This window comes from Cebus imitator, unplaced genomic scaffold (assembly GCF_001604975.1).
Source record: "Cebus imitator isolate Cc_AM_T3 unplaced genomic scaffold, Cebus_imitator-1.0 Scaffold55, whole genome shotgun sequence".
NCBI classification, from domain to species: Eukaryota; Metazoa; Chordata; class Mammalia; order Primates; family Cebidae; genus Cebus; species Cebus imitator.
Genome location: NW_016107370.1, coordinates 5281272 through 5308701, shown reverse-complemented (window position 1 = coordinate 5308701; position 27430 = coordinate 5281272). Strand labels below are relative to the sequence as shown.

At 33.2% G+C, this 27430-nt stretch overlaps 1 protein-coding gene across 10 annotated transcripts in view; it reads right to left on the bottom strand.

Moving 5' to 3' along the window:
• RELCH (RAB11 binding and LisH domain, coiled-coil and HEAT repeat containing) overlaps positions 1–27430 on the bottom strand; it is a 123101-nt gene that overhangs the window by 26156 nt on the left and 69515 nt on the right. For 5 of the 10 annotated variants that reach the window (XM_017528858.2, XM_017528861.2, XM_017528859.1 and 2 more), the window contains 12 exons: positions 26526–26597; positions 23862–24002; positions 23309–23473; positions 20360–20507; positions 16105–16261; positions 15404–15527; positions 13514–13562; positions 11411–11490; positions 7420–7526; positions 6345–6444; positions 1791–1873; positions 945–1008 (listed from right to left, as the gene is read on the bottom strand). In XM_017528858.2, coding sequence (XP_017384347.1) covers positions 945–1008; positions 1791–1873; positions 6345–6444; positions 7420–7526; positions 11411–11490; positions 13514–13562; positions 15404–15527; positions 16105–16261; positions 20360–20507; positions 23309–23473; positions 23862–24002; positions 26526–26597 — 1290 coding nt within the window. Of the gene's footprint in view, positions 1–944; positions 1009–1212; positions 1296–1790; positions 1874–6344; positions 6445–7419; positions 7527–10840; positions 10943–11410; positions 11491–13513; positions 13563–15403; positions 15528–16104; positions 16262–20359; positions 20508–23308; positions 23474–23861; positions 24003–26525; positions 26598–27430 lie in introns of those variants that run through there. The other 5 variants (XM_017528857.2, XM_017528860.2, XM_037738630.1 and 2 more) reach the window with 4 other exon arrangements.

Here is a 27430-nt window from a genome sequence, read left to right as displayed (position 1 = left end):
CACAAATTATGTTCTAATCTACAGGGTTTTTCATTTCTTTAAGGATATATCCAACATAATAACAAATAATAAAAATCTGATACCAATTTTGAGAAGTATGTTGTAGTGTTGCAAAGAGAACATAAAAATATTGAAATCAGTTTCAGAATCAAAATACACATTTAAGAAGGAAGGCCTTGGTGGTATCCAGAAACAGGCATGACAGAGGGCCTGACCAGAGGATCTACTCTGCAACAAGAAGATACCAGTCTACTAAATGACTTTTACAGTTGATATCAATGACACAGTTATCAGAATACAAGTGCCCCTTTGCCTTCATTTGTAACTTAGACAGATTTGTGTTCCTAATGTTATCTGGCAAAACACTCCTCAAATCTGTGCAACACTGGCAATTACAAATTTATGTAGATTGGCCAGAAGACTACTGGATAATAGAAGGCTTTGGAACCAGACCTGATTTGAAGGCTTATTCAAAACTGCAATATCCAGCTAGGCTTACAATAGAACATCTAGCAAGGTTGTCCAACACACTGTTTTTTATTGTTGTTTTGTTTTGTTTTAAGGCTTTTAACAGCCTAAAGCCATGGTTTTTAGTTTCTGTCTCTAGTGATGAGTAGAAAAGAGGGATGAGGAAGGGGCTTTACTGGCCCAACCAGAAAGAGAAACTAAGAGTCCATGACTATATTCTCTCCCTTGGACATCCCTGAAAGCTTGGCCTATACTTAATGTTCTGATTAAGAGGAAAGACTAGAGATTTCCTTAGGATATGGAAATACACCTTGGTTAGGGTACCATGTTTTCACATAGTGAGATCCTCCTCTGGCCCAAAGCTAACTAGGGCACAAAGTAAAAGATAAGATGCTCCCTGCTGCCTACCACCAAACACATGTATCATGATCACCTCAAAAGCACAGAGACATAAATAAATTTCAATTATTTCCTACCTCTCTTTGAATTACTGTTTCCATAATAGTGCCAAAGGCTGGAATTGTGGCAATCCTGACAGAGCTGTTAGAATTAAAAAAGAAAGAAACTGAAGCTTTGAGATGAACAATGAGTACTATTAAAATGTATATTAAAGTAAGTACAAGGTAAATATACTGTATTAGTCTCTAGCAATGACAAATTAAATAAATTTAAAAAAAAGCAGACCAAGAAGAATGCTCAAAAAGACAGACAGGATAACTTAAGGTCGCAGTCTGTGAAACTCACAATTCAGGATCACTGGACAAGGTAACAAGGGCCGGAGCAACCCGCTTGTCAACTAACGCTTCACTCATGCCTCGAAGAGTCAGCTGTAAACCAGTCAACATGCAATAAAAAATGGTTTGGTAAACTGGAATAAGAACTGGGTTAGCTGTGACTGAGGATGGGCAGGCAGACTCATTGGTCTTTCTTGGTTTAGTCATCCACACGAGACATTAAAATGTTAGGCCTTTGGTTCATGCTACTACACTTACTGGTAACAACCTGTTAGTGAGATTAGCAGAGCATCCCTTCTTGGCTTGAAAGAAACAGTCCATCAGCATATTTTAGGTTTTAGAAGTATTTATTGAGCACTAATGCTACTAATATATTTTTTCAATACATGGCCTCCAAATTACACTTATGGTGAGGGCTGATTTAAAAAGAACCATGATATTTAAATAATATGATAAAGTTTAAAATAAGCATAATCCAATATTATTCATTTAAAGAGATTCTTCAATAAATTTAAAAGCTGATGGTTATTTCTTGACAGGCACATTTTGAAAGGGATGCTGAATGTAAAAGGCAGGGATGACACTTACATTTCAGGGTCACTGGAGAGAGTAATGAGAGCAGGAACAACCCTCTGAGCTACCAGAGTTTCATTCACCCCCTTCACCAACAGCTGATTGGTCAGCGCAGGGGGTATCACAGGTGATGCATGGAAAGAGCAAACACAGTGCGCCACGGGAAGAAGGAAGGAACAACCAAGAGAAAGAGAGAAAACACAAAAGCAAAACCAAAATTAGAAGCTAAGCAAATACTGCTACTAGAGTGCTTTACAAAGGCAGAGAATGCTTAGGAAGAAAATAAAGCTTAAGTAGCCTAGCAGTCCACGAAAACAGATTTTGTCACCACTTGAACAGCGTTTGGACTTTTGATCAAAGAGTCTAAGCAATTTCAACGTCAATCAAAATATAACTTAATACTTTTTTTTTAGCTTCTTTAAAACATATTGTGTTCTATGGTTAAAATTCTCAAAGTAAGGGCGGTATGCTTTTGTTATGACCAACAGGGTAGAAACTGGGCTGTTTTTAAACCAAACTCAAATAGCCAGCAGCCACCACTAAGCCACTTATTATTGTGCTATAGCTATAGCAAGTGTATTTTAAAACCACATAGGAAAATTCCTAACCTTTTAAATAATATAGCTTTCTCTTTTGAGGTACAGAGATAATAATACTGTGTATTGGAAAGTATTACACTTGGGAATCAGATCTGGGTTCCAATGCTAGTTCTCCACTTATGAGCCATGTGATCTTAGATACATAATATTTTCCATAATCTCTTGAAACCTAAGTTTTCTCATCTGAAAGTGGTGATATTATTATCTACCTCAAAGGGCTGTTGTGCTATTAATTAGCAAATAACATACTTAAATACTGTGCCTGACAAACAGGCATTCAAGAAATGAGAATTCAATTATTTTGATTACTGCAAGAACATATGATTTGTGATATGTTTGGAGGAAATGATCTTATTTAAAAACCTTTTTGGTAGTTAATATTTAAATAGGTCTTTTAGATTTCTTATATATTCAAATAAAATTTGAGATAAAAAAGATGAGTAGAACTAGCTCTCTATAATCTAATCACAAAACAATTCATTTAGCAACCAGTGCTAAATTGCAAAACAAGAGAACAATACAGAGCCTATGTATTTTGTTTGATAAATATTACTGAATTTTATGAGTTCAACAGAGAAGGGCAATCCCTTCTCAATTTCAGAATGTAAGCACATATTAATCCTAAATGCTCATCAATCTGTTTACCTAGTAACTAGTACCTAGTCCTCACAGAAAATCAAAGATGTCACAGAATTTTTGGGAAGCCGAGAAGGGCAGATCACTTGAGGTCAGGAGTTTGAGACCAGCCTGACCAACATGGAGAAACCCTATCTCTACTGAAAATACAAAATTAGCCAGGCATGGTGGCACATGCCTGTAATCCTGGTGGAGGCCGCGGTGAGCCAAGATTGTGCCACTGCACTCCAGCCTGGTCAACAAGAGCAAAACTCTGCCTCAAAAACAAAAACCAAAACCCAAAAAAAAAACCCTACCATTGTGTGCCTATGTGAAGATATTTCTCTTATATAAGACATCAGAGAAAGTAGCTCACTTTAGGTGAAGATTCTTAATTTTGCAAAGATTTTTCACTGTTTACCCACTGATTCATTTTAGAATCCACTTCAGTATTTTGAAATAATTTTTATAAAAAAACACAGAAAATTAGCCAGGAATAAAATGACAAAGAACTTTTAATATCTTAAACATTACAGATATTGGATAGAAAGAAATAGGACAAAGAAGTTCAAATATTGTTAAATAAAACATTCTTCTATTATTTTATAAATAAGATTCCTTAGAGTTGTATCAGTGTCTTGAAATTTCTGCTATCTTGAGACTGTCAAAAGCATTTAAAAAAGAGGGTAATTTAGGGGACAAATTAATTTTTCATTGCTGTAGGTTTTTTAAGTTCAATTTCTTAATAAGCTAGAAAATCAGAAAGTAAATTTAAGAGCTATCAATTGTGATACGCTTTAACACAATATATCATTTGATCTTTTCACTGAAGTACAAATGTTATCAACATTTTAACAGATGAAGAAACAAGCTCAGAGAGGTAACTTGTCTAGGGTTTTAGAATCTAAGTAGTAGGGCTGGAAAAGGAACTCTGTCCAATCTGACTTAAAATCCATGACTTCTTTTAGTTGTGTTCTAATGTTACATGCTCAATTTCCTAAAATATATATGAAGTTCTTTTCTGCATCTTTTGGAAAATTTATGCCACATGATAAATTCCTCTTATAATTTCATTAATTTGCTACTTCAAAAAGTAATTTATATTCTCTTATTTACATGAGAATAATATGATTGATTGGGTTCCCTCTTTTTGTTCTGCTGTCTAAAAGCTAACCTAAATTTAGTATTGAATTTCAGTAACCATATTCTATTATGTGCCTGGTATATGCATTTCTTACTTTCTTCTCAACAGTTCTGGTCTTACCTTTTAAAAAAACAAAGTGTTTTTATGTGTTTTTATTTTGAATTAACTAATTTTTAGGGTAAGCAGGCATAATTCCAAATTATAAAGCATTGGAATCAAAATACATCTTATGACCCATTATTCTTTTAATACAATTTAGTTCAAATAAGAATCATTGACAAAAAAGGAACCTTAATTTCTCTAACTGATAATTTTTTTTGACATGCTCATTGAAATTTATCATAAGTGAATTTGAAAAATATTGAAATAGTTTCTCAAACAAGAGCCAGAAGTTCATCAACCTGAGAAGACACTGAAAACTGCTTAAGCATAGATATAGTTTCCAGACTAGCACTGACAGCAAGCAGAGAAACCAAAACCAGAAATAAGCCACACATAAGAAGTAAGGCAGAAAACCAAACAAATCAAGCAAAAAACTCCAAAACAAATGAAAAGCGAGGCTACTTCATTTTATTTACTTATTTTCATTTACATGGTATGATTCAACAGTGTATAAATACATTTTAGAGACAAAGGATTTAAGAAAAAGAAATAGCTTTTATGAGCTTAGAATAAAATAATAGGAAGAGAGTATATTAAAGAAATAGCTCTTCATTTAAAAGGATACTTTCTTCTTTTGGGGAGAGGAGGGACTGATGAATGACTTTTCTTTCATGGTAATGCTCCCTTATCAGCATACTGAATAATCAAAATGATTTATACCCAGAAGGACCTTGTGCTAGACATAAAACCAAATAGTGACTTTGCCATTCATCTTCACAAAGAACCTCTGATTATGGCTTTTTAAAAAACTGCTTTTGTTTGATAACTGAGGGAATAACATGGATGGAGAATTTTCAACTTCCTGATAATAATGTAATTTTCTTGAATTCACAAATCTAATTTACATATTTCAAAATTTTAGAAAGCATATATTTTAAATATATCAGTACCCCATCCTTCCAATTGCAATTTATCTTAAATTGTGGAGAAATTCTAATATTTAGGAAGATTTGAACTACCCAATTCTTTTTATAGAAATAAATGTTTAGGTATTTTAAGAATCACATGCATATTAGGGCAATTTTAGTTTGGATAAGTATATGTCCTCTATTACTATCATATATTTTGTGAAAGAATAGCATAAATAAAAAAAATATAATGCCAGTAAACATCTATTATAAGCACTTATTAAGTTCCAGAGACTGTTTTAAGGGCTTTACAAGCATTAATTTAATATTAACAAAAATCCTTTGAGACTGATACTTTGAGACAGATACTTTTTATTCTCAACTGTCTTTTGTAGATGAGGAAACTAAGGTACAAAGAGGTTTAACCTTGTCAAAGTAATTTACAAAGTCACTAGGTGGCAGAGATGAAAACTGAACCCAGACAGCCTAGCTTTATGGCAAGACTAAAAATCAACAAGAAACAGTAAACCAATTTTAGTGCTCAAAGTTCTAATGCCCTTCTGCTTTTCACACCCCCTTCACAAACATACTAGGGCTATGACATAATTTGTTACATGATGGGTATAAAAGATAGTTATTTCAATTTCATACCTAACTTGGGTAGATGGCAATTTAATGCAATTCAGGTATATTATCTGGTCTCCTCTCTTTTACAACTCTACAGGCAGTTAATGTATTGGGATATTATTCCACATATGAAATGTTAAGGAATAGTTAAGTAAGAGTAATCAGTAAAATAAACATTTCCATAATTGCAATAACTGATTTTCTAATGCTACTGATAAATTCAACTATATTTCACAACTTAAAAGATATCCTGTTGTTTATTTTCTTCAGTAAATAGAAAAGTATAGTCTGAAAGAGTTATGTAAGTTAGAAATTAATAAGATTTAAAAGATAATTTGAGACATAAAAGTGATAACTGAATAACAGTCAAAGAACCAGTAAGGCGAGAAAACATTTTTAAATATGTCAAAGCTAAATTTCTGCCCCATCACACAGTACACAACTAGACATTGTTCAAAGCCATAAAATATATATGAACATAACATAATATGCAAAGTATTAAAAAAAAATCCCTTCTCCTTCTTCTAAAAAAAATTATTGTAATTGAAACCAACAGAGGCATCTGTTGACATACCTCGAACATTCTAGCAGCAGTACACCTCACGAGTGCTGAAGTATGGACAACACCATACCACAAAACAGTTAATAGCAACTCATGGTAGGCTGGATTTGCACTAGAAGAAAAAAAACAGTGTTAACATTGAGAGCCACAGTCCCCTGCCAGTATACTGAAAAACACTGTATTTATAAGAAATATTAATGACAAGAATATTTGCAGAACATATGGAATTACTTTGGCTAGATAGGTTACAACTAAGATTCTCTAAAAAAGGATGTCAACTTCTTTATTCAACCACAATCTTTCAGCATATTCAGAAATCACATTTTTAATTTCTCTAAGAATTTGCAATTGTGACAGATAATTCCACTCTTTTTAATAGCATGCAAGTTAAAATTATGAAGAAACAACAAATTTCTCCATGAGAAAAAAGGAAGGTACACTGAACTAAGAGTCAGGTGGGTGAGCTACAACCTCTGTGGGTCTTGGTTTATGGATCTATAAAAATTGGGGAAGCAGCACATATCCTATTTATGTCACATGGTTGTCGTAGAATCAAATAAAATCAACTCAAACCATCTGTATGGAAGGGTATGTCGGCTGTGATGCCTATGCAAACGTAAGGTGGTATTATGAATAAATGCATGAGTCTGTTTTTAGTAAAGACTGAGATAAAATTATTTTAGCAGCCAGATGATGTGATTATGAGCAGGGGACTAAGCAAATCACACAGTGAAAACAGGAGCCAAAGAAACTGGCTTTCATTTGGGGCTCCTTTTTCAGTTCTGGGAAACTAAATTTTCTTCAAATCTGTACTTGATTTTATTTCTCCAACTGCTTGAAAGAAAACATATGTCTGCACCCTTTCCCCTACTTTTTAAATTACAATGTATTGATTACAAAATATTAAGAATGAACAAATAAGCAAAACCAAAAAAGACAAACTAAAATACACAAAAAGAACCTTGAAGCTTCAAAACCAAGAGAACGGGTGTGCATGTCAATCCTTTAGAGTTAAAATATGTACTCCAGAAATCCAATCTAAAAATTTTATATGCCTTTTAGCAAACTATAAGCTGTTATTTCTTACCCTAATTCCACAAAAGAAGCCTTCAGGCTATCAAGAGGAGCATGAGATAATGAAAGCAGCGTCATTACATCTTCTAAGAATCCAACTAACAGTTTTCGGTCTTCTTCCTACAGAGGAAAAATACTAATAATGAATTTCCAAACAATCAAGTAGAACTAAATACCATATTTACCTATCTATAATGAGAAAATGTTACCAAATAAGGGGAAAGAATCCAAATTTGGAAGCTATTTAAATTAAAATATATTTATTAATTAAGCATATCTATGGTCAGAATGGTATGAAGACAAAGACTCTCCTGATTCTTTAAGTTAGACCTGTGGTCTAATATAGTGGTAGCCACTAGCCACATGTGGCTACTTATATTTAAATTTAAATAAAAAATTATGTAAAGTGAAAGATTCAGTTCCTTGGTTGAATGGTGTACAATGCAAAGGCTTAATGGACACATGTGGCAAGTGCCTAACTGATTGGATAACTCAGCTATAGATTATTTCCATCACTGTAAAAAGTTTGGATGATCCTGATTTAGAATATTAAAAGGTATAATCTTATATTAAAATTTACCTTACCAATTTTAGTTTCCATGAATTTTGGCTCTATATAATACAAACTATTAGAATAGTTACCCCCTGTAGAAAAAAATAGTAGAAAACTGATTTCTAAGAAATTATCTTTGGAATATCTTACGGGTGAAAACGAACTGCAAGCTTGGTAAAATATAGACTACTGTGTTCTTTTAAGAAACAGTTGCATACCTTGATTAAAAAAAATCTGCATTTTTCAAAACTTTCTTTAATGAACTATTACTTTATATATGTTAGAAAAAGAAAACCTGCTAAATTAAGAGAGTAAAAAAAAAAATAACTTTGTATGTTAAATTAACCTCAATATACAGGGGAAGGGAATCTGACAGTTTGTTGGAAAATAAATACATAATAAAATCAAGTTGACATTAGGGACATAGAAGGTCTGCAGTAAATTTTAACAGATCACAGGAAGTCTACAACAAATCAATAGATCCATGAAGAAGACTGGATTATCACCTACCTCTTTTACTTCCTACATAATCAGGTTAGTTTAGAATGAAGTAGAGATAAGGACTGATAAAAGTAACGTGAAAAAAGGATGAATACAACAGCTTTAAGACCTGCAATTTACTAAGTCTACTTAGTAAAAACTGTAGACACTGACACATTAGCATCAGGGCAATGCTGGAATTGTGATTTCACCATTTTTAGTTGCCTATTATTTCAAATATAAAATAGACATAACTTTGGAAAAGAAACTGGAAATCTGAGAAAAACTTAAATGTAAAATAAGAGGTACAAAATAAGACTTCTCAATAAGTATGCATTCTTTTGATTTTTAAAAATTTGCTATAATCTTATTTATCATTTTCGGAATCTCAAAACAAGTAATACTGCTTATATATTTGATTCAAGATAATTTTTGTTTACTGTGATTTATCCTAACAAAAATTTTTGTTTAGTAAGATAAACATTAACTGGTGTGCTTCCTAAAATAACCCCAGCAATCTGTGATTGCTACCTCAATTTACTATTTATTTTATAATAAGTTGAAAAGTTCTTATGTCATTACAGATATGAATAACATGCTAAGACTTCATAATGACTCAAAAGAAATGTCCCTTATTCATTTACTCAACAGATCCATTCTGAGGGCCTACTATGAGCCAAACCTTGTTCTTTTTTTTTTTGAGATGGAGTTTTGCTCTTGTTACCCAGGCTGGAGTGCAATGGCACGATCTCGGCTCACCACAACCTCCGTCTCCTGGGTTCAAGCAATTCTCCTGCCTCAGCCTCCCGAGTAGCTGGGAATACAGGCACGTGCCACCATGCCAAGCTAATTTTTGTATTTTTAGTAGAGATGGGGTTTCACCTTGTTGACCAGGATGGTCTCGATCTCTTGGCCTCGTGATCCACCCGCCTCGGCCTCCCAAAGTGCTGGGATTATAGGCGTGAGCCACCGCACCCAGCCCAAACCTTCTTCTTAGTAGTTAATTATTATGATTTAAAATGTTATTTATGGTCAAAATAAAAATATTAACAAAACTTCAAGAGGGCGAAAAAGAGAATAAAATATTGACACCACACATTATACAAGGACACTTTCCAAAGTTAAAGAGGAGACTGGTAGGTATGCTGTTGTGTCTGGCACTGTTAGGACTTACTATCTTTGATCGCCATAAATTTATGAACAACAGATACACTTTATTAACATACATGACTTAAAATATTTTAAAAACAAGAGTATCCATATCAGGGTAGTATTAGAAACTAGGGTAGAAAAGAAAAATTTAAAAGAATACTGTGCTACTTTAACAGAGCTGTAACTTCCATTGCAAGGTAATATGTGATAACAACTTCTATTGCAAGGTAATATGCATTCTAGGTTAAAAATTCAGGGAACCATTGGAAAAGGTGTTCCTTCTTCATTCTTACATGTTAACTTCTAAAAGTGCTTTATCCTGAGTCAGTATTTCCACCTTACTGGTGGGGCTGCCTTATACTTAAAAATTACTACTATGCTTTGAGACACATCATCATATGTTATTTACTTAAAACAACGTTAAGTAGAGTGTAGCAGCCGTTATATTGGTGGCCACCACTAAACCACACCTCCTAGTTCATATCCTGGCTTACTTCCCTCCTTTTGTTTTAATCTGGGTTGGGCCTGTAACTTATTTAACAAGAGACTGCAGTAGAAATGACGTTGTGCTAACTCTAGGCCTAAGCTTTAGCCTAGCAGATTCTGCCTTTTCATTCTTGGGAGCCTTTAGCCACCATGTGGTAAGTCTGGCTCTGCTGCTTCAGAAGCCATGTGAAAAGAGAGAGGTCCTGGGACTTATTTAGAGTGGAGACCCCCTCAGCTAACCTACTTATTGCAGCAACAGAAGTGACCACCAGGAAGAACAGCAGAAGAGGAGAAAGCTGTGTGAGGCCCAGATTGCAGAATCATGAGCAAATGAAACAGTTATAATAGATCATTATGTTTTGGGGTAATTTGTTATGCAGCAAAAATTAAGAAAAATAAATTTTCAGGTTGAGCATCCCTAATCTGAAAATTCAAAATGCTCTAAAATTTGAAACTTTGTGAGTGGCAAATTGATGCTGCGTGTGAAAGCCTGTTGTCATTTGCTGTGGCTGCTGCGGATATGTATTTCACTGTATTAAAGATATGTTATATTTTCTTATTGTTAAGTACCTACATGTGAAAAAGTATAAGAAAACGATTGCTCATTTGTAGCATATAAATGTAAAGTCAGGAACGATGGTCATGCCAACCAACCAGATTGTCCACATGGGTGTCTGAGACAGTGACTCCTTTGCTTTCTGATGGTTCAATGTACACAAACTGTTTCATGCACAAAATTATTTAAAATATTGTATAAAATTACCTTCAGGCTATTTGTGTAATGTGCATACGAAATACATTTTGTGTTTAGACTTGGGTCCCATCCCCAGAATATCTTATTATGTATATGCAAATACTCCTTTATCTGAAAAAAAAAAATCCAAAATCTGAAAACGATTTTGTCCTAAGCATTTGATAAGGGATACTCAACCTGCATTATTAAAAAGTACTTAGCTAAAAATGCTGATAAGTTACAGTATTCTACAGCACTTTGTAGTTTAGTTCACCTAACACGTGTTCTGCTTGTCATTTATTTATGAAAAACATTATGGAAGACAAAGAAACTCTACTAAGTAAGTACAATCTGACACTTCTAACACAATACCAAAAAGCTCATAATCTCTAAATTTATTTGTTCAACTGAGGTTTTAGTCAGGCCCTTATTATTCATATATGCTATCCATTATAAATTATTTATTGTTTTCAAAAATTGTAAATTGTTTTCCTTTATTGGTAGCAATGTCACATACATACACGTTAAGAAGACACAATACTAGGTGTTTTTCTAAATAGAAGAAAGGCTTTTACTAGAGAATCAGAATTTTTCCCTTACCTGAATATAACATGTAAGGACTCCTGTTGCATAAATGGGGACTGTAGCTTTAGTGAGGACCCCATTTCCTGCTGAGGAATCTAAAATTATTAAAATAATTTAAAAAATAAGTATATTTTCAGTGTAAAGAATAAAATCACAATGTGATTATATTTAAAATCACAACTGTTTATGAGGTTACAAATAAATGTTGTCATTACTTTGAAAAACATGTTTATTAGTGGTTGTGAAATACAACTTAGTGCTTCTTGAAGAGCCATTAGCATAAACATTTCAGACAAATGGGAAAGAACATGAATAACCAAAACAAGATGTTATACTCTTGATTTCCATAATTGGAAATCAGAACTTTCCTCTTGAAAGTCTTCTAAGTGTCCATATAGGCAGATATCCAACATTTTTATGTTTTCAAGTTTCAGTTAAGTAAAATGTAAAGGCATTCACCTAAAAACACCTAGATATGTGTTACTTGATCTTTTCTAGATAGAAGGTAGTTTCCCATACTAGCCTGATTTCCTGAGCCCCTCCTGCATCCTCAATAGGGTTTTCAGCCAGACAGAATCCTGATTATTTTCATGGAGGAGGAAGGAATCATGCTAAGTAAAGCAGAGAAAAAGGAGAAAGCAGGCAATCATAGTTGTGTGCCCTGTGACTGCTTTAAAAGAGATTTTCTTATACAGCCTCTGTGGACAATTCCAAAAGGAAAGTTGTAGACAATGATAGTGAGATGCTAATTATTATTCACAGTACCCAGACCTCTTATTTACTGATCATGAGGCACTGTTTTAAGTGCTTTATGTTTGCTGTTATATTACCAAGAATATTTTTTTACTATACTTATTTTTTTTATATGGCTTTAAATTATTTTCTGAGGGTACTACATAAAAAAATTGAGTTGAAAAGATTTATTTAACTAACTGCCCTGAAGAAATTTGCAAAAAAGCAGTTCCATTTTCACATTAATTAGTATTTGATGTTTGTTTATTCTCTTGGTAAGAGTACCTTTTTCTTGGGGAGTGTTGATGTTAATGTCAGAACATAAGCTTAAAGTATATTCATAAATATGGACTACATATACAGGGGTTAATAATTACTTCCTATTTCAACAGCTAAACATTCATGGCTAACTAATAATTCCAAAAGCTGTCAGTTTTTAAAATATTTACCTTTTTTCTTCACTAATTTATCACAACCATTAACAATTAACATATAATACCAACAACTTAGGCATTCCAAATATCAGTCCTTTAAAAAGACATTAAAAATAACCTTCGGGAGTTGTCATCCCCCACCCCCACCTCGACCCCCCATAAAATCTCTTCAACGTCTTCAGGCTCAAAAGAATTAATTTATTCATTCTCTGACTACCTCTGAGGACTGCCAAAAATGGACTTTTCTAGACCATTGAACTCAAACCACTAAGGTGTGTGTATATATATATATTCTCTATATATTGATATATATGTATTCAAAATTAACCAAGTTAAAAATGGGGGTGAGGGTGCTACACATGTTCCACAGTTTATTCCTAGAAACTAGAAAAATACACAGTGACACAAGATCCATACACAAACAAGTCCTTAGGCCAATGGCACCATAACTAGACTTCTTAAGGTAGATGAGGGAAACTATCAACAAAGTAGCTGGAGCTACCCAGTCAAGCCTGCCATTTCTCTCATGTTTCATTTTGAAAACATATATGGATATATACTGTTCTTTTCTACTATGTTTAATTTTTAAAAGTATTAAATAACTAATTAGGAATTAGATGCAACTTATTTTATAACTGTCAGTCTCTTGAATATACTACTTCAAACCTCTAAACGTATGAGTACCCAGGTTGCAAAGCTCAGCCTTACATCAACTTGGTTACAATGAAGGTATATATTTACAATCAGATCGACAGGGATTAATCTCACTGCCACCTCACAGGAAGGATATTAGATGTGATACACTTATAAAAACCAAGAACTCCATAATATAAATTTTCCATTTTGATTGTACTTGCAAGTTCATTTATACAATTTATAAATATGGAGAATATAGTATTTTTCCTGCATAAAGAAATGCAATTGTTTTTAAAAGTAATAATGACAAACTTACCAATATTTTCTTCAGATAGTCTTAAAATCTCCTGGAACTGAGGTTTTACCTAAGCAACCCAAAGAAAAGATTCAAAAAGTCTCAGGTTCAATGGACCAATTGATTAAATGAAATGTCTACTACTGTTGCTACTACTATTTATTTATTTATTTAGCTTTATAGATGACTTGAGTCAAGTAGTCAGAAATATAATAATTCTTAATCCTGAGTCTTAGGATAAAAAATTCAAGTTACTGAAAATAAAAACTTTAAGGATAAATTTTTGAAAAAGATTAGCTCAGGTCAACAACTACTTTCTGAATGGCCTCTGGTTTCTCTTATTAAAATAATTTCCAATATGATTTTAAGTGGTTGTAATTACTGCTTTCTAAAACTGAACTTGGTTATAGAAGTATTACTTAGGTAGATATTATATGGTTAGAATTATTGAAAAAAGCATTTAGCTGTATTTTTAAAAAATGAAAAGGAAATTTCAGTCACTTGAGGTGTTCAGTAAGTATCATAGTCATCATGTGACATTTATCTTAATCTTTTATTATAACTCTTCAAATTTAAATATGAAATACAGAATTTAGTTTAATATTTTAAGTTAGAACAAAGACTTGCTTAAATGTTTTATTACTAAAGTTATCACAGATTTCAGGCCACTCAAGACAACCACTTACTGTTAAGTGAACAAATGGATTCCTACTTGCTTTTCTAAAAAAAAAAATAGCTACTTACTTGGGAGATATCAAACAATTTTTGCCAATACTGATAACAGGGAAATCAAATTATATTTGTTTAACAACTGAATGCTACAGAAAAACATAAAATAATTTTGTTTTTCCTATAATAACATCAAGGTCTGGTGTTTGCCCTCCTCTCTGTGGGTGAGGCACATAATTTATACATTTAGCTTAAACTGAGAGAAAGATCAATGTTAAAAGATTCATCTATTGAATCATACTTATAGAAGTGAAAGATACTTCTGTAAAAATTCTTCATTTTACACATGAAATGACTAAGGCCAGAAAATTTAAATTATTTATTAAAGGTCACAAACATTAGTCAACAGATCACAGGACCGTAACCTAAATCTTCTGAATTTTGTCCCGTTCCTTATATCACACTATTTGCTTTAAATGTTTCAACTATAGATTTAATAGTAAAGAGCTACACTAAATCAAATTTAATAATTAAAATGCTAACCTTTTAAATGTCTTTATTAACATTTGATTATAGAAACTATATCTTTTTATGTTTTTTATTAGCTCTCTAAAGAACTGGCTTAACAAAATGTTATGAAGACAAATGGTTTAATAGGTTAATGAATACATTAGGATCTAATGACATTTCAATTTTAATATCTGAAACTACAAAATAACCTGTATGGGCTTATGTGACAAATGATACTTTTGGTAATGACTGAAATATGTAGAATTTATCTCCAGTGTCCATGCTATTCTAAGTGGTGGTATCTTCGCAGCAAGTTTTATATATAAGTTGCTGTGGTTCCACAATCACTTGAGGTTTTTACCAAAGTGTCCTGAGCAAACAGCCGCTTCCTGAACCGGTGATAGTAAGTACCAGCAGCACACTCAAAGGATTGTGGTTGAGCTCCCTAGCTGACACTTCCTATACTGAAAATCTTTGAGGATATCCACAATGAGTAAAGCTTATATTCAAGTCTGGGTATGAACTAAGCTTAGGCTAAATCATCTTCTGAAAATCAGTAAAGTTAAGAATATTACCAACTAGAACTTTTTCTTAACTATCATAGTATTCTAAGATACTAAAGAAGTGAATTAAATAAAAGAATGGTTCATGCTTTTATTTACTGTTACAGTGTTAACACATTACATTTCTATGTCTTTTTCATATAAGAAAACATAGAATACAAGTTTTTACCTTAGTGTTTGTAAAAATTTTGCCAAATGTCCGGCAAAGGCGCCAGAAAAATCTGGAGAATTCATGGACACAGGCAGTTGAAGTAACATTAATTTTGCCAACTATTTCTATAAGTTGTGGCAACCTGAATATGAAAGGAAAGAAAAATAGGCAGGGGGTACATATAAATTACTGTTTCCTTGCCAATTTCTGAAACAATGCAAATCTAACAACCTCTTCTATTTCATTCCCTGAAAGGAAAGGCATTGTTTGGGACCTTCTGAAAATGCTGTGAGATTACATTATACTGTATATACTTTAAAAAATAAATTTTAGCTTTTTGCCAGAAAATATATGGAAAATGGTAGAATTCTGAGTACAGAGTTAATGTGACTCAAATCTATGGACCTGATGCTTCACATAAGAGCTTGGCTTTACACGGCATCATTTTAGCCTCAAAAATGAGAAGTCTGGATGTAGTTTAAAATCCATTGCCACGACGGGACAAATGAGATGGGCAGATAGATCTGGATAAAATACAGCAGCACCTTGTTCTCAGATAAATTACATATCCAGTGGTGTGAGTCCTCTGTGCCCTAAAGGTGTTTACCATAAATGATGCCCAGTTACATTTTAAAAGTTTTCTTATATTTTTTTCTCAGGGCCAAGGCTAAATATAAGAGTTATCATCCATTCAAAGTAATACAGAGGTGGTAACTTACAATTGATTGACAACCCACAGTAAACTCTCCCAGCCTGTTGTACCCTCCTGTTCCAGCTGGTAGTCATAGAGTTGTAGTAGCACTGCCAGTTGTTCACGACTTCCGATAATAGTGGACACATCTTGAAGAGGTGACATAGGCCGAGGAAACCTAGTCACTATACATGAGAAGCAAAATAAATCATATAGAAATTGGCATTATGGGAACTTAGATATTCTGTTGAAAGGAAAATAAGATCCTTCCTCCTCATATTTAATTACTTTCTTATTGTAAACTTTAAATATAAAATTGAAATATACTAATGAAGTCATTTTTTAGGAAAATCAAGAAATTCTTGTGATATGAGAACATATCCAACAAATATCAAAAGATTTTACGAGATTATATAGTTAAATGGAATACTGTAATAAAATGATTTGCTATTGAAGAATAAAATTTCACTTACGTTAAATTAAAATTGCTCCAAAGATAAGACTGTTAGTTAAAACATGGATTTGAGTTTGGTTTTTTAAAAAAGAGAAATACTTGTAATTCTACTGGACTGTTTATGTCAGTGAAATAGTAAATTGATAGCATGTTTCTTTCAGGGAGTAAGGAACTAATAGGTTAACAGCAGGGAAAAAACTGTTTAATACCAGAGAATAATAATACAAAATACCTTAAAACTTTAGCTGAACAGGTTTAAGTATTTAATTCTCAATATTAAATGCTTTTTTTTTTTTTTAAAAAAAAAAACACATTTTTCACAGTTTGAAAACTATTAATATAAAATGTGAAAGCAGCGACTAGTAAGATAAGGCAAAGTGTACTACAGATATTCTAACCAGGGTCCTATGTTACACACTTTGAATGTTTTTGGAGAAAACTGAAAAACTTACTTTTAAAATTCTATAAATAAAACATGAAAAAAAAATATTAGTATATTTGAAAAGTTTAAACATTTCAATAAAATCTATGATCTACAGATAGTAATATCAGTTTTTTTTGGATGGAGTCTCATTGTGTCTCACCCAGGCCAGAGTACAGTGGCACAATGTTGGCTCACTGCAGCCTCTGCCTCCTGGGTTCAAGCGATTCTCTTGTCTCAGCTGCCTGAGTAGCTGGGAGTACAGGTGTATGACATCACGCCTGGCTAATTTTGTATTTTTAGTAGAGACGAAGTTTCACATTGTTGGCTAGGCTGATCTTGAACTCCTGACCTCAGGTGATCCACTGCCTTGGCTTCCCAAAGTGCTGGGATTATAGGCATGAGCCACCATACCTGGCCAGATATCAGGTTTTATTAAGTATTAAGGGAACATTTCTTGGATAGGTATTCAATAAATAATGCACATCAACGTTAGCTGTTGGTTGGAAACTTTTAATGGAGGCAACTCCTACATAAAGTAAAATATCCTAAAAAGACACAAAAGGATGAAGCATTTCTCAAAACATATTAATGTCCTAATGATAAGTATTAAACTTAAGAAAATTGAAAATTGCACCTAATTCTTAAAATATTCAATGACAAAACTAAGATGTTATTGTATTTCTATATTGTACCAGGCATTTAACAATGTGTTAAGTACAAAAGAGGTTATTTCTGGCTATCTGAACTCTGTATTTGCTATTATAATACACAAACAAAGAAATAAAAGTGGATAATATGGTATCCCTCACTATCTAAGGTTTCTGCTTGAATTCCCAGCCCAGGAATCACACAGATTTGAATGGTGAAGGATATCTGTACTTTATATTTCTGTACCATGTCAAAGCATATCTGCTTTAAATAGGGTTCTATTATATTGGTAATATTTTGCTATACTATGATGAAAGGAATGTTATTCCTTCAAAAATATTGATAAATTATTGGAAAATTATGAGTATTTAAAAGGTAGGTCCAACAGAAGCAGAGCAGTGCCAGGAAAATAAAAAATTACATGGATTACTCAGTGATTATAGCTAAGCAAACAGAAGGGTCCAGGAGCCTTAAAATATTATTCTATTTAACTGCTATTTAAAAAAAATTGAGTGTCTAACTTACAACACAGAAATGTTCCCAGAATGCAATTTTAATAGGCTGGCAAAACACTAGCATTATATTGTCAACAAAATAACCACAATATTGAGCAAAATAACAGATGTCATGAATCTTCTTCCCCCAGCAGAATGTAAGCTCTATGAGCAGAAATTTTTACCTATTTTATTCATAATTGTGTCCTAAGTATTGAAAACAGTGCCTGAAATAAATATTAGTTAATGTTGTATAATAAATTGGTACTAAAAATATCTATATGGGTTACTATTTTTATGAGAAAACAAATCTTCATTCGTAACAAATTATAACCCAAATTATATGTGTGTGCATATATAAATGGACACATAGACATGGATATACCATAAATGAGGATATAATAGATCCCCATTTATAATAAATACATTATAACCTAAATGAAGGTATAGTAACATTAACATTTATAGCTACTGTTGAAAGTTAGAAAGTTAAAGTGAGTCTACAAGAATGAAAAATAAAGAACAATCACAAGAAAAGGTCACATAAATGTTAGAAGGAATCCCACAAGTATTAGAAGGAATATGTTCAGGATGGTACTGTTCAATCTAATCTCCAGCATAGACTTGGCAATAGATTACATTTAAGAATCATTTGTTAAATAAATGAGAGAATGATAACAAGTATTATGCTCCACCTACCCCCCAATTTTTATGTTTAAGTCCTAACCTCCAATGTCTCAGAATGTGATCTTATTTGGAAATAGTGTTGCTATAGGTGTAGATAGGTAAGATGAAATCATACTGAAGTAGTCCCTTATCCAACACAACTGATGTCCTTATAAAAAGGAGAAATCTGGACACAGAAACAAGCACACAGAGAGTATGCTACGTGAAGATACAGGCAAAGTTTGGGGTGATGCATCTACAAGTCAAGAAACACTAAAGATTGCCACCAAACCACCAGAAGCCAGGGGAGAGCCCAGAACAGCCTTTACCCCATAGTTTTCAGAAGGAACCTACCCTGCCAACACCTTGATCTCAGACTTCTAACATTCAGAAGTGTGAGATAATAAATTTCTGCTGTTTAAGCCACTCAGTTGGTGGTACTTTGTTAAGGCAGCCACAGTAAATGAATACAGAAAACTAAAAAGAAAAAGGGAATTAGAAAGATAGGAAAACCCCTAGGCAGATGAAATACCTAAATGAGTAAGAGTAAAGGGGTAGAAACCTGAAGTGGCCAGCTGTGAGAGCTTTATGAAGTCTTATTTAAAGTTTAAATTTTCATTCTCCTCAATAATATTATTTCAAAATGTTAAATTAACTCACCGTTCAGTTTCAATTTTCCAAAGGAAACTGACATTCAAATAGTATACACTATTTTTATCATGTGGCTTCATGTATCTTTGGACACACTTCATCATACTCCAAAGATTATAGGTAGTGTACAGTTTACTTTATATGAAAATGAAATTTTAAAAGATTAAGTGTCTGTTGATGTTCTCAATGTTAGAATTCTTTGTCCATTAGAAACCAGTAAGTGACATGGATAATTTCACAACTTGGAAAAGGCTGCAAAGGTGCCTGCTACATAGCAATAGCTTGTCTATAGCATTTGTCCTGGAGGTTAAGATGAAACATGGTTATCAATTGCCTGCCAAGTTTCAAAGGTCATTTACTAGCTACCTGGAGAGTACAATAAGAAAATACTGGCCTTTGCTGCCAATTTTATGTACTTCTGAAAGTAAGTCACATTTCCTCTTTGGATAAACAAAAATTCTGCCACCGATGCTTATATTTCTTTCTAACAAGGACATAGTAGGAAAAAGTAATTATATTTAGTTTCCCTTATTAAAAATAAGAATAAAAAGTTGGGGAAGAAAATATAAAAAAAGCAAAAATGACTAGCTTCATATACTGGCACTAGTAACTATTAAATGAATCTTTTGTTGACTCAGATCTATTCACGGAAGGAAATACTTATTTCAGTTTCCCCAGAAAGGCTAAAAAAGGCTATAGATTAAGAGCAAAAAGAAAGTATAAATATTATAAAACAAGACCATGGGGCTTTCCATAAAAGATGAAGCCATATTATTTACCTTAGATATCATATAATCTTATGACCACGAGATTCTACACACATAATACATTTTAGTAATTATGCGATCATATAAGGTGATTTTTAGATTTTTTAATAAAAAACAATTCTTTGGGAAGCTAAGCTGGTAATAGTCTACATTTTCCTTCCAGAATTTAACTTCAGTACCTTCTATCTGTGGCACTTCACCATGAAGCTTGGCTTTGCTGGAGAAAGGTGCATTCTGCAGCACTAATGCAAAGAGAGATGGAATCAAGGACTGCAAGGCAGAAAGATACATGTGGAGCTTGTGTTCATCCAGCCCATGTTCTCCTTCCTGAAACATAAGGAGGTGGAAGCTAATTTTAGTCTTTTGAAGATACATTGCTAATTGGATTTATGTATGATGTTCTTCCTTTCTGTGGCAAATCAAAGATTTAAGAATCTGCATGTTGGACTCAAACAAACAGTAAGGCATTATAGAGTGGCAGAATCTTTTATATGGAAAACTATAGAGTAAATATCAGTCATTTCCATTTGCAGGGAATGGCTTTTATAATTTTACTTTTTTATTACAGAAGGCCTTATCTTTTGAAATTTTATCAGTTAGGGTTAAGAAATCAAAGTAAGGCTCAGGAACCATTTTATCTTTTTTCTTATTAGAATTGACACATAAATAATTGTACATATTATGGGGTACCATAAGATATTGTGATACACACATACAGTGTGTAATGATCAAATCAAGGTATTGAGATATGGATCACCTCAAACATTTATCATTTCTTTGTGTTAGGAACATTCCAAATCTCTTCTAGCTATTTTTGAAAAATACAATATATTATTATTAACAGTTCACCCTACTGTGCTATCAAACACTAGAATGTATTCTTTCTATTTAACTGTATTTTTCTATTCATTACTCCCCCAACTCCTAGTTTCTGGTAATCACCATTCAACTCTTTACCTTCTTGAGATCAACTGTTTTAGCTCCCACATATGAGTGAGAACATTCAATATTTGTCTTTCTGTGCCTGGTTTATTTCACTTAACATAATGTCCTCCAGGCTATCTGCTGCAGCAAATGACGGGATAGCATTCTTTTTTAATGGCTGAATAATATCCCATTGTGTACAGACACCATACTTTCTTTATCCATTCATATGCTGATGAACACTTAGGTTGATTCTACATCCTGACTATTACGAATAGTGCTGTAAGAAACATGTATCTTTTCAATATACTGACTTCTTTTCCTTTAGATATCTACCCAATGATGGGATTGCTGGATCACAGATATTTCTGTTTTCAGTTTTATGAGGAATCTCCACACTGTTTTCTGTAGTGGCTGTACTAATTTACATTCCTACCAACAGTGTACAAAGATTCCCCTTTCTCCATACCCTCATCAGCATCTGTTACTTTTTGTCTTTTTAATAACAGCCATTTTAACTGGGGTGACATGATACCTCATTTTGGTTTAGATTTGCATTTCCCTTATGATTAGTAATGTTAAACACTTCTTCATATACCTTTTGGCCATATGTCTCCTTCTGAGAAGAGTTTTTTCAGAAAATTTGTCTATTCCTTAATTGAATTTCTTTTTTTTGTTGCTGTTGAGTCCTTAAGCATTTTGGTTATTAATCGCTTGTTGGATGGTGAGTTTGTAAACATTTTCTCCCATTCTGCAGGTTGTTTGTTCACTCTGCTAATTCCTTTGGGGTGTGGGAGCTTTTTACTTTAATATAATCTCATTTATCTATTTTTGCTTTTGTTGCCTATGCTTTTGAGATCTTTCCTCAAAAATCTTTGCTCAGACCAATGTCCTGAAGCAATGTTTTCTTCTAGTAGTTTCATGTCTTACATTTAAGTCTTTAATCCATTTTCAGTTAATTTACTGAAGAAACTGTCCTTTCTTCAGTGTATGTTCTTGGTGCCTTTGTCAAAATTGAGCTGGTTGTAAATGTGTGAATTTATGTCTGGGTTCTCTACTCCGTTACACTGGTCAATATGTCTTGGTATTTATGCCAATGCTAAGATGTTTGGTTGCTACTGCTTTGAAGTATATTTTGAAGTCAGGTAGTGTCCTTTTCCCAGATTTGTCCTTTTTGTTGAGGATTGCTTTGGTTATTCAGGGCCTTTTGTGGTTCCACATACATTTTCAGATTGCTTTTTTGATATCTATGAAGAATGTCATCAGTATTTTGATAGGGATTGCAATGAATCTGTAGATCACTTTGGGTAGTATAGGCATTTTTAACAATATTAATTCTTCTATGAATAACTGAATATGGATATCTTTTCTTTTTTTTTTTTTTTTTTTAAACATTTCCTCTTCAATTTCTTTCATCAGTGTTTTACAGTTTTCATGGCAGAGATCTTTCATCTCTTTGGTTATATTTATTCCTAGGCATTTTTTTTAAAGCTATTGTAAATGAAATTCCTTTCTTATTTTTTTTCTAGCTTCTTCAATGTTGGCATACAGAAATGCTCAACTGCTAACCCAGCAGCAGTTCATGCCATAATACTTCCCTTCTCCTACTTCCTAACTCTTTTTATAGATTTGGCACATAATAAGCACTAAACAAATAATAGTTTCTCTTCTAGTCTTTAAAAGAAACTTTTAGAACGAAAATTGGATCAAGAAATTTCTATTGTTTCATCAACATTTCTTTAATTCTTGTATGTGGGAAAAATAAAAAGTTCATTTTAAAAATGAAGAATGAACTATTGCAGTGGAATAACCATGGTTAAAGCAATTTTGATATTATATAAGAAAGCTTTAGACACCCATTTTCTCTGCATTCTGAAACTAGAGTTGATACTTTATGTAAAATATTTAAGTACTCAGAAGGATCAATAAAGCGCTGGCTTTCTGAATAATGTAGGAGTTACTTCCATGAAGGTGCATTTTAGCTAACAAATGCACATCATGCCCTTTCTGCTCCGCTAGCTTCAGCCAAGTAAAACTTCCCCAAATCTCTTTCTTGGGTCCAGTCCAACAGAATCTTTAACTGGTAATGTATTAACATGTTAAGCAAAGGGCACTTTCTATCTCTGTTCCCTAACTTCTTCCGAGAGGGCTTAGGACAGACCTTTTAAATTTCTATAAGCTATATAAACAAAGGAAGAACTTACCCTGAGAAGTTTTTCAATCTTGTTCAGTAGTGTAAGTATAAGATGAGACTGTAAATTTCCAAGTTCTGTAGTCCACGCAGCGTAAGCTGGTAAAAATACTTGATGTGTAGCACTAACTACTCTTTCTGAGGGATCACCCAAGGCTGATAGCAACAATTCAAAACCCTGACAATAGGAAACAGACAAATGTAGAGTTTTAAAAGGATAACCGTAAATAAGATAAAATAAAAATTTCAATAAATTAAAAAATGTTTTTAAGCAAGAAAGAAGGCCATCCATAATCCTAGCCTTGCCATGTATCCCAAAGAGAAGGTGCAGTAAATAGCTCTTGCCAATTTCCTGCCAGAAAGCTGTGGCAGATACTATACATGAACTGTAGTATTCTTTTCTCTGAGCAGCAACATTGAAACCAGGCAACCATTCCCAAATGACTAAAGTTGACACATCTGCCATCCTTACGATACATTATAAAGTATCTAATCCAGAGATTTGGAATATTATATTACTTGGAATTTTATAATGGAGTAAAAGGAGTTCATTCTGAAAAACATACCTGCTGATATTTGTCTGGGTCATCAATGTATCCCATAATGATACCAAGGCTTTTGATTACAGCTTCTCTTACCAAATCTGCCTTATCTTCCATTAACATTTGTTGCAACATTGAAAGAACCAAAGAGCTACGGATTTCTTTCTGAAAATAAACATGTTTTTGCTATTTATTTACACTTAAGCGCAGAAGTATAGAAAATAATATGACAAACATCAGTGTGGTCAAAATTCAGATTAAACAGGTATTAACATTGTTATTAAAAAATGCTGAGGAACTGCTGATGGACAGAGATTTTGCTTCAGACCTTCATTTTTTGAAGACATAAAACATTACAGATATAGCCAAAATATCACTCACTGCCAAATCCCTTCCTCTCTAGAGGCAATAACATCTACTCTGAATTTGGTATTTATTAATCATCTCTCAGCATGTTTTTTGTATCTTTACTAAATATGTAAAAATCTCTCAAATCCTTGAAGTTCACACTCGGAGGCACTTTCGACAAATCAACAAAGTCTACTACAAACTCTACTACAAACGGACAATGACTCTCCTGTCACTATTTGTTCCATTCAGAGAAGAGCACTGAGAGTTACAATGGGAGGAATTACAAAAATCACTCTGACAATTAGAACATTTGTCTGGGACATGGTAAGAAAACATAATAAAATCCTGGCATTCCTATTTCTTTGAAGAAGTGGGAAAAAAATTCAACAGGATAATAAAATATGAGAGTGAACCTTAGAAGTACTTAAAAAACTGCATTGCTCTTTTATTATGCTATTATTTAATATAATATACACCACTGCGTGCCTTGATTTCACATAGAATATTTTCTAGTTATGATAAAGAATGTTTTAGCTTAATGGCTGAGGTTAGGATAAAGAGCTACCAATATACAAATTCATTCTCCTCCTATCCCTATTTGTACTATTATTGCGATTTAATCAATCTATAACATTCTTAAAACATAAACTTGTTTAAATCCTTTTCACATATAATAACTAGGATACAATAAAATAAAGGCAGAGGACATGGCTATTTTTATAAATTTACAGCATGAGTTGGTATGCAGAGCAAGACTTGAGAGACTTTCTAAAAAAGTCTGGTTTTCACTTTTTAGAAGCAAAAATACAGGCAACTTTAGCATATCTTAAACACATTTAGGTTGGTGAATATATAACATCTTTTGTTATGTATTTATTTACTCATTTATTTTTTAGGCTAAAAATTGCACTAAAACACCTTAAACTATCTTAAAAGGGCTTGTTGGTTGGTATCAGCACAAGGCAGTATGACAGAGGTAAATAAGCTTCAAGTGGGCATTTATACTGATTTGGGCTGGGGTCCCTGTGGCATACTAAAACTAATTGCCACAGTTGTCAACTGTCAGGGACCCCACCAGAGCATTGATCGGGAGGATATACTCCAAGTCATGAACACCCTGAGGAACTGCTGATGTACAGAGATTTTGCTGCTGCCAGTGACAGTGGGGTACACAGAAGGCAAGTATAGATACACCGAGGAAACATTATATCTGTTATTAATACTGCGTAGTATTCTAGGAGTAGAGTAGAACAGCCTATTTATCCTTTGAGAGCAAGGGATGCTCATCTGTCTTGGAACAATAAATAATAAGATGCTCAAACCCATTTGCATCAATCTATCTATATGATTTATCACAACAATAAGGCATTTTCTTCTATTAGAAAAACATTAAAAAAAATTTCACCATGCCTAGTTCCTGGTTGAAGGTATGGGAAAATAAAAACTCCATGGGACTGTTACTAGGAGTATAAATCCATGCTATTCCAGTTTTATCACTGGCAATGAATGCTGTCTACTTGTTCTCCTTGAAGTGACATTGTCACTCCAACCAATTTCATGAAAATGTCTGCGATATACCCAAATCTGAATAACCAGTTTAACTCTAAGTGGTTCTGTGAAGTAAAATTGGTGTCCCATTAAGAAAAGCAGCTAGTTGAGCTCATAACTCAAATAACTGCATAAGTGCTTTTCTTGCAAACAGCTACAATTTTTCAGTATATAGCAAAGGGTTTTTACGTGAGTACTTTCTATTTTGTCTCACAGAATATTAAAAAGATGCATGCTTCATGGGTCAAAATTTAGTAAAATTAATTTTACTGATTCAGCAAGCTCCTTTTTAGGTGAAATTGGCTTTTTCTGCAAAAGCATGGCAGTAAAGAATCCAATCATTATTATAATAGTACATTTGGGTGCCACTGCCCTGACGGGTGCTAATGCAGCAGCATTTTTGCCCATCCATGCTTTTGCACTAACAATACAAATTTCAACACAGGGAAAAAGACAAAAAGTGTCTTATTATTATGAAAACAGTTTTCTCCTCATGGACCATTTTGGAAGGATCTCAAGAAACCCCCAGGGTCCTCAGACCACATTATAAGAACTGCTGATATAGTCTGATATATTCATACTCATCCAAAATTAGTGGTAATGTACCTATGGGTCTGCAATGCCATATTGTATTAATGTGAGTCTTTTCTTTCTTAGATCGTCTTTTTTCTTTATTAAGATAGCATGCCTAGGAAATATTTGGATTAAAATCTATAAGATACTCAAAAAAAGGTTTTTCTATATTAATAAAGAAGAACAACTTTAAGAAAAAAAAAAGACAATTCTTACAGGAAGGTAAGGTGCCAGTGCTCCACAGGATTCTGCCACAAGCAGTCGTCTTTCTGGGTATTTGTGATTAATCTAGAGCAAAAAATTATAAATAAATCAAGTATAAACAACACACCCTCCCTTCTTCCAAAAGAGAATTACATTTCACCACAAATCCTGTTAAGAATGCAATAAAGCTTCTTCCTTTTCCACTTCTGGGAATCCCTGTGTGACTATACCTGGATCAGGAATGAGGGAGTGAGGGAGAACCTAAACATGAGGTTACAAGGGTCATCTGTTAAAGAAAAAAGGGAAAACCAAAGGTGAAAATTTGGCAAGCTATCTAGAGATTATGGGCTTGCCTAATACTAGGCTTTCCTTAGGATATCAGGAGAAATCAGGACCTTTCCCTAGCAATAGTAGCGTATTTTTAAATTTGGAAAACTCAGCTTCTGAATCTTATAGATACGAACTATAATATGTGCCAGTCTTCTTTCTTCAACCTAAGGGATGAGGAAAAGTAAGTTAATCAATGATTTGACCAGAGCCCTTACTAGAAATATGATTTTATTTTTGAAGTGGACTTCAATCCATTCCTCTGTTTGCATATGCAAGATGATGGGGTTTTGCTATTGTGATGACTACACTGAACCATAACCAAAAATAACAAAAAAAATGACACATACTGGGTTTTGTTCCCATATGTCTTCTTCATAGAATATAAATCTTTCTTTGACTGGAAAAGAAGTATATCTGTTCTCATATTCCCATATGAAAAGGTGACATAATTCATTAATGTATTGGATGCCTAAAATTAAGAAAAAAAATTATATAGTAATCTACTGGGCAACAAACTGGAGGTAGGCGGCTAGAAAGATCCCCGATAGCCAAGTTTACTCAGATTACAGAAGAGGTGGTGGTAGAGA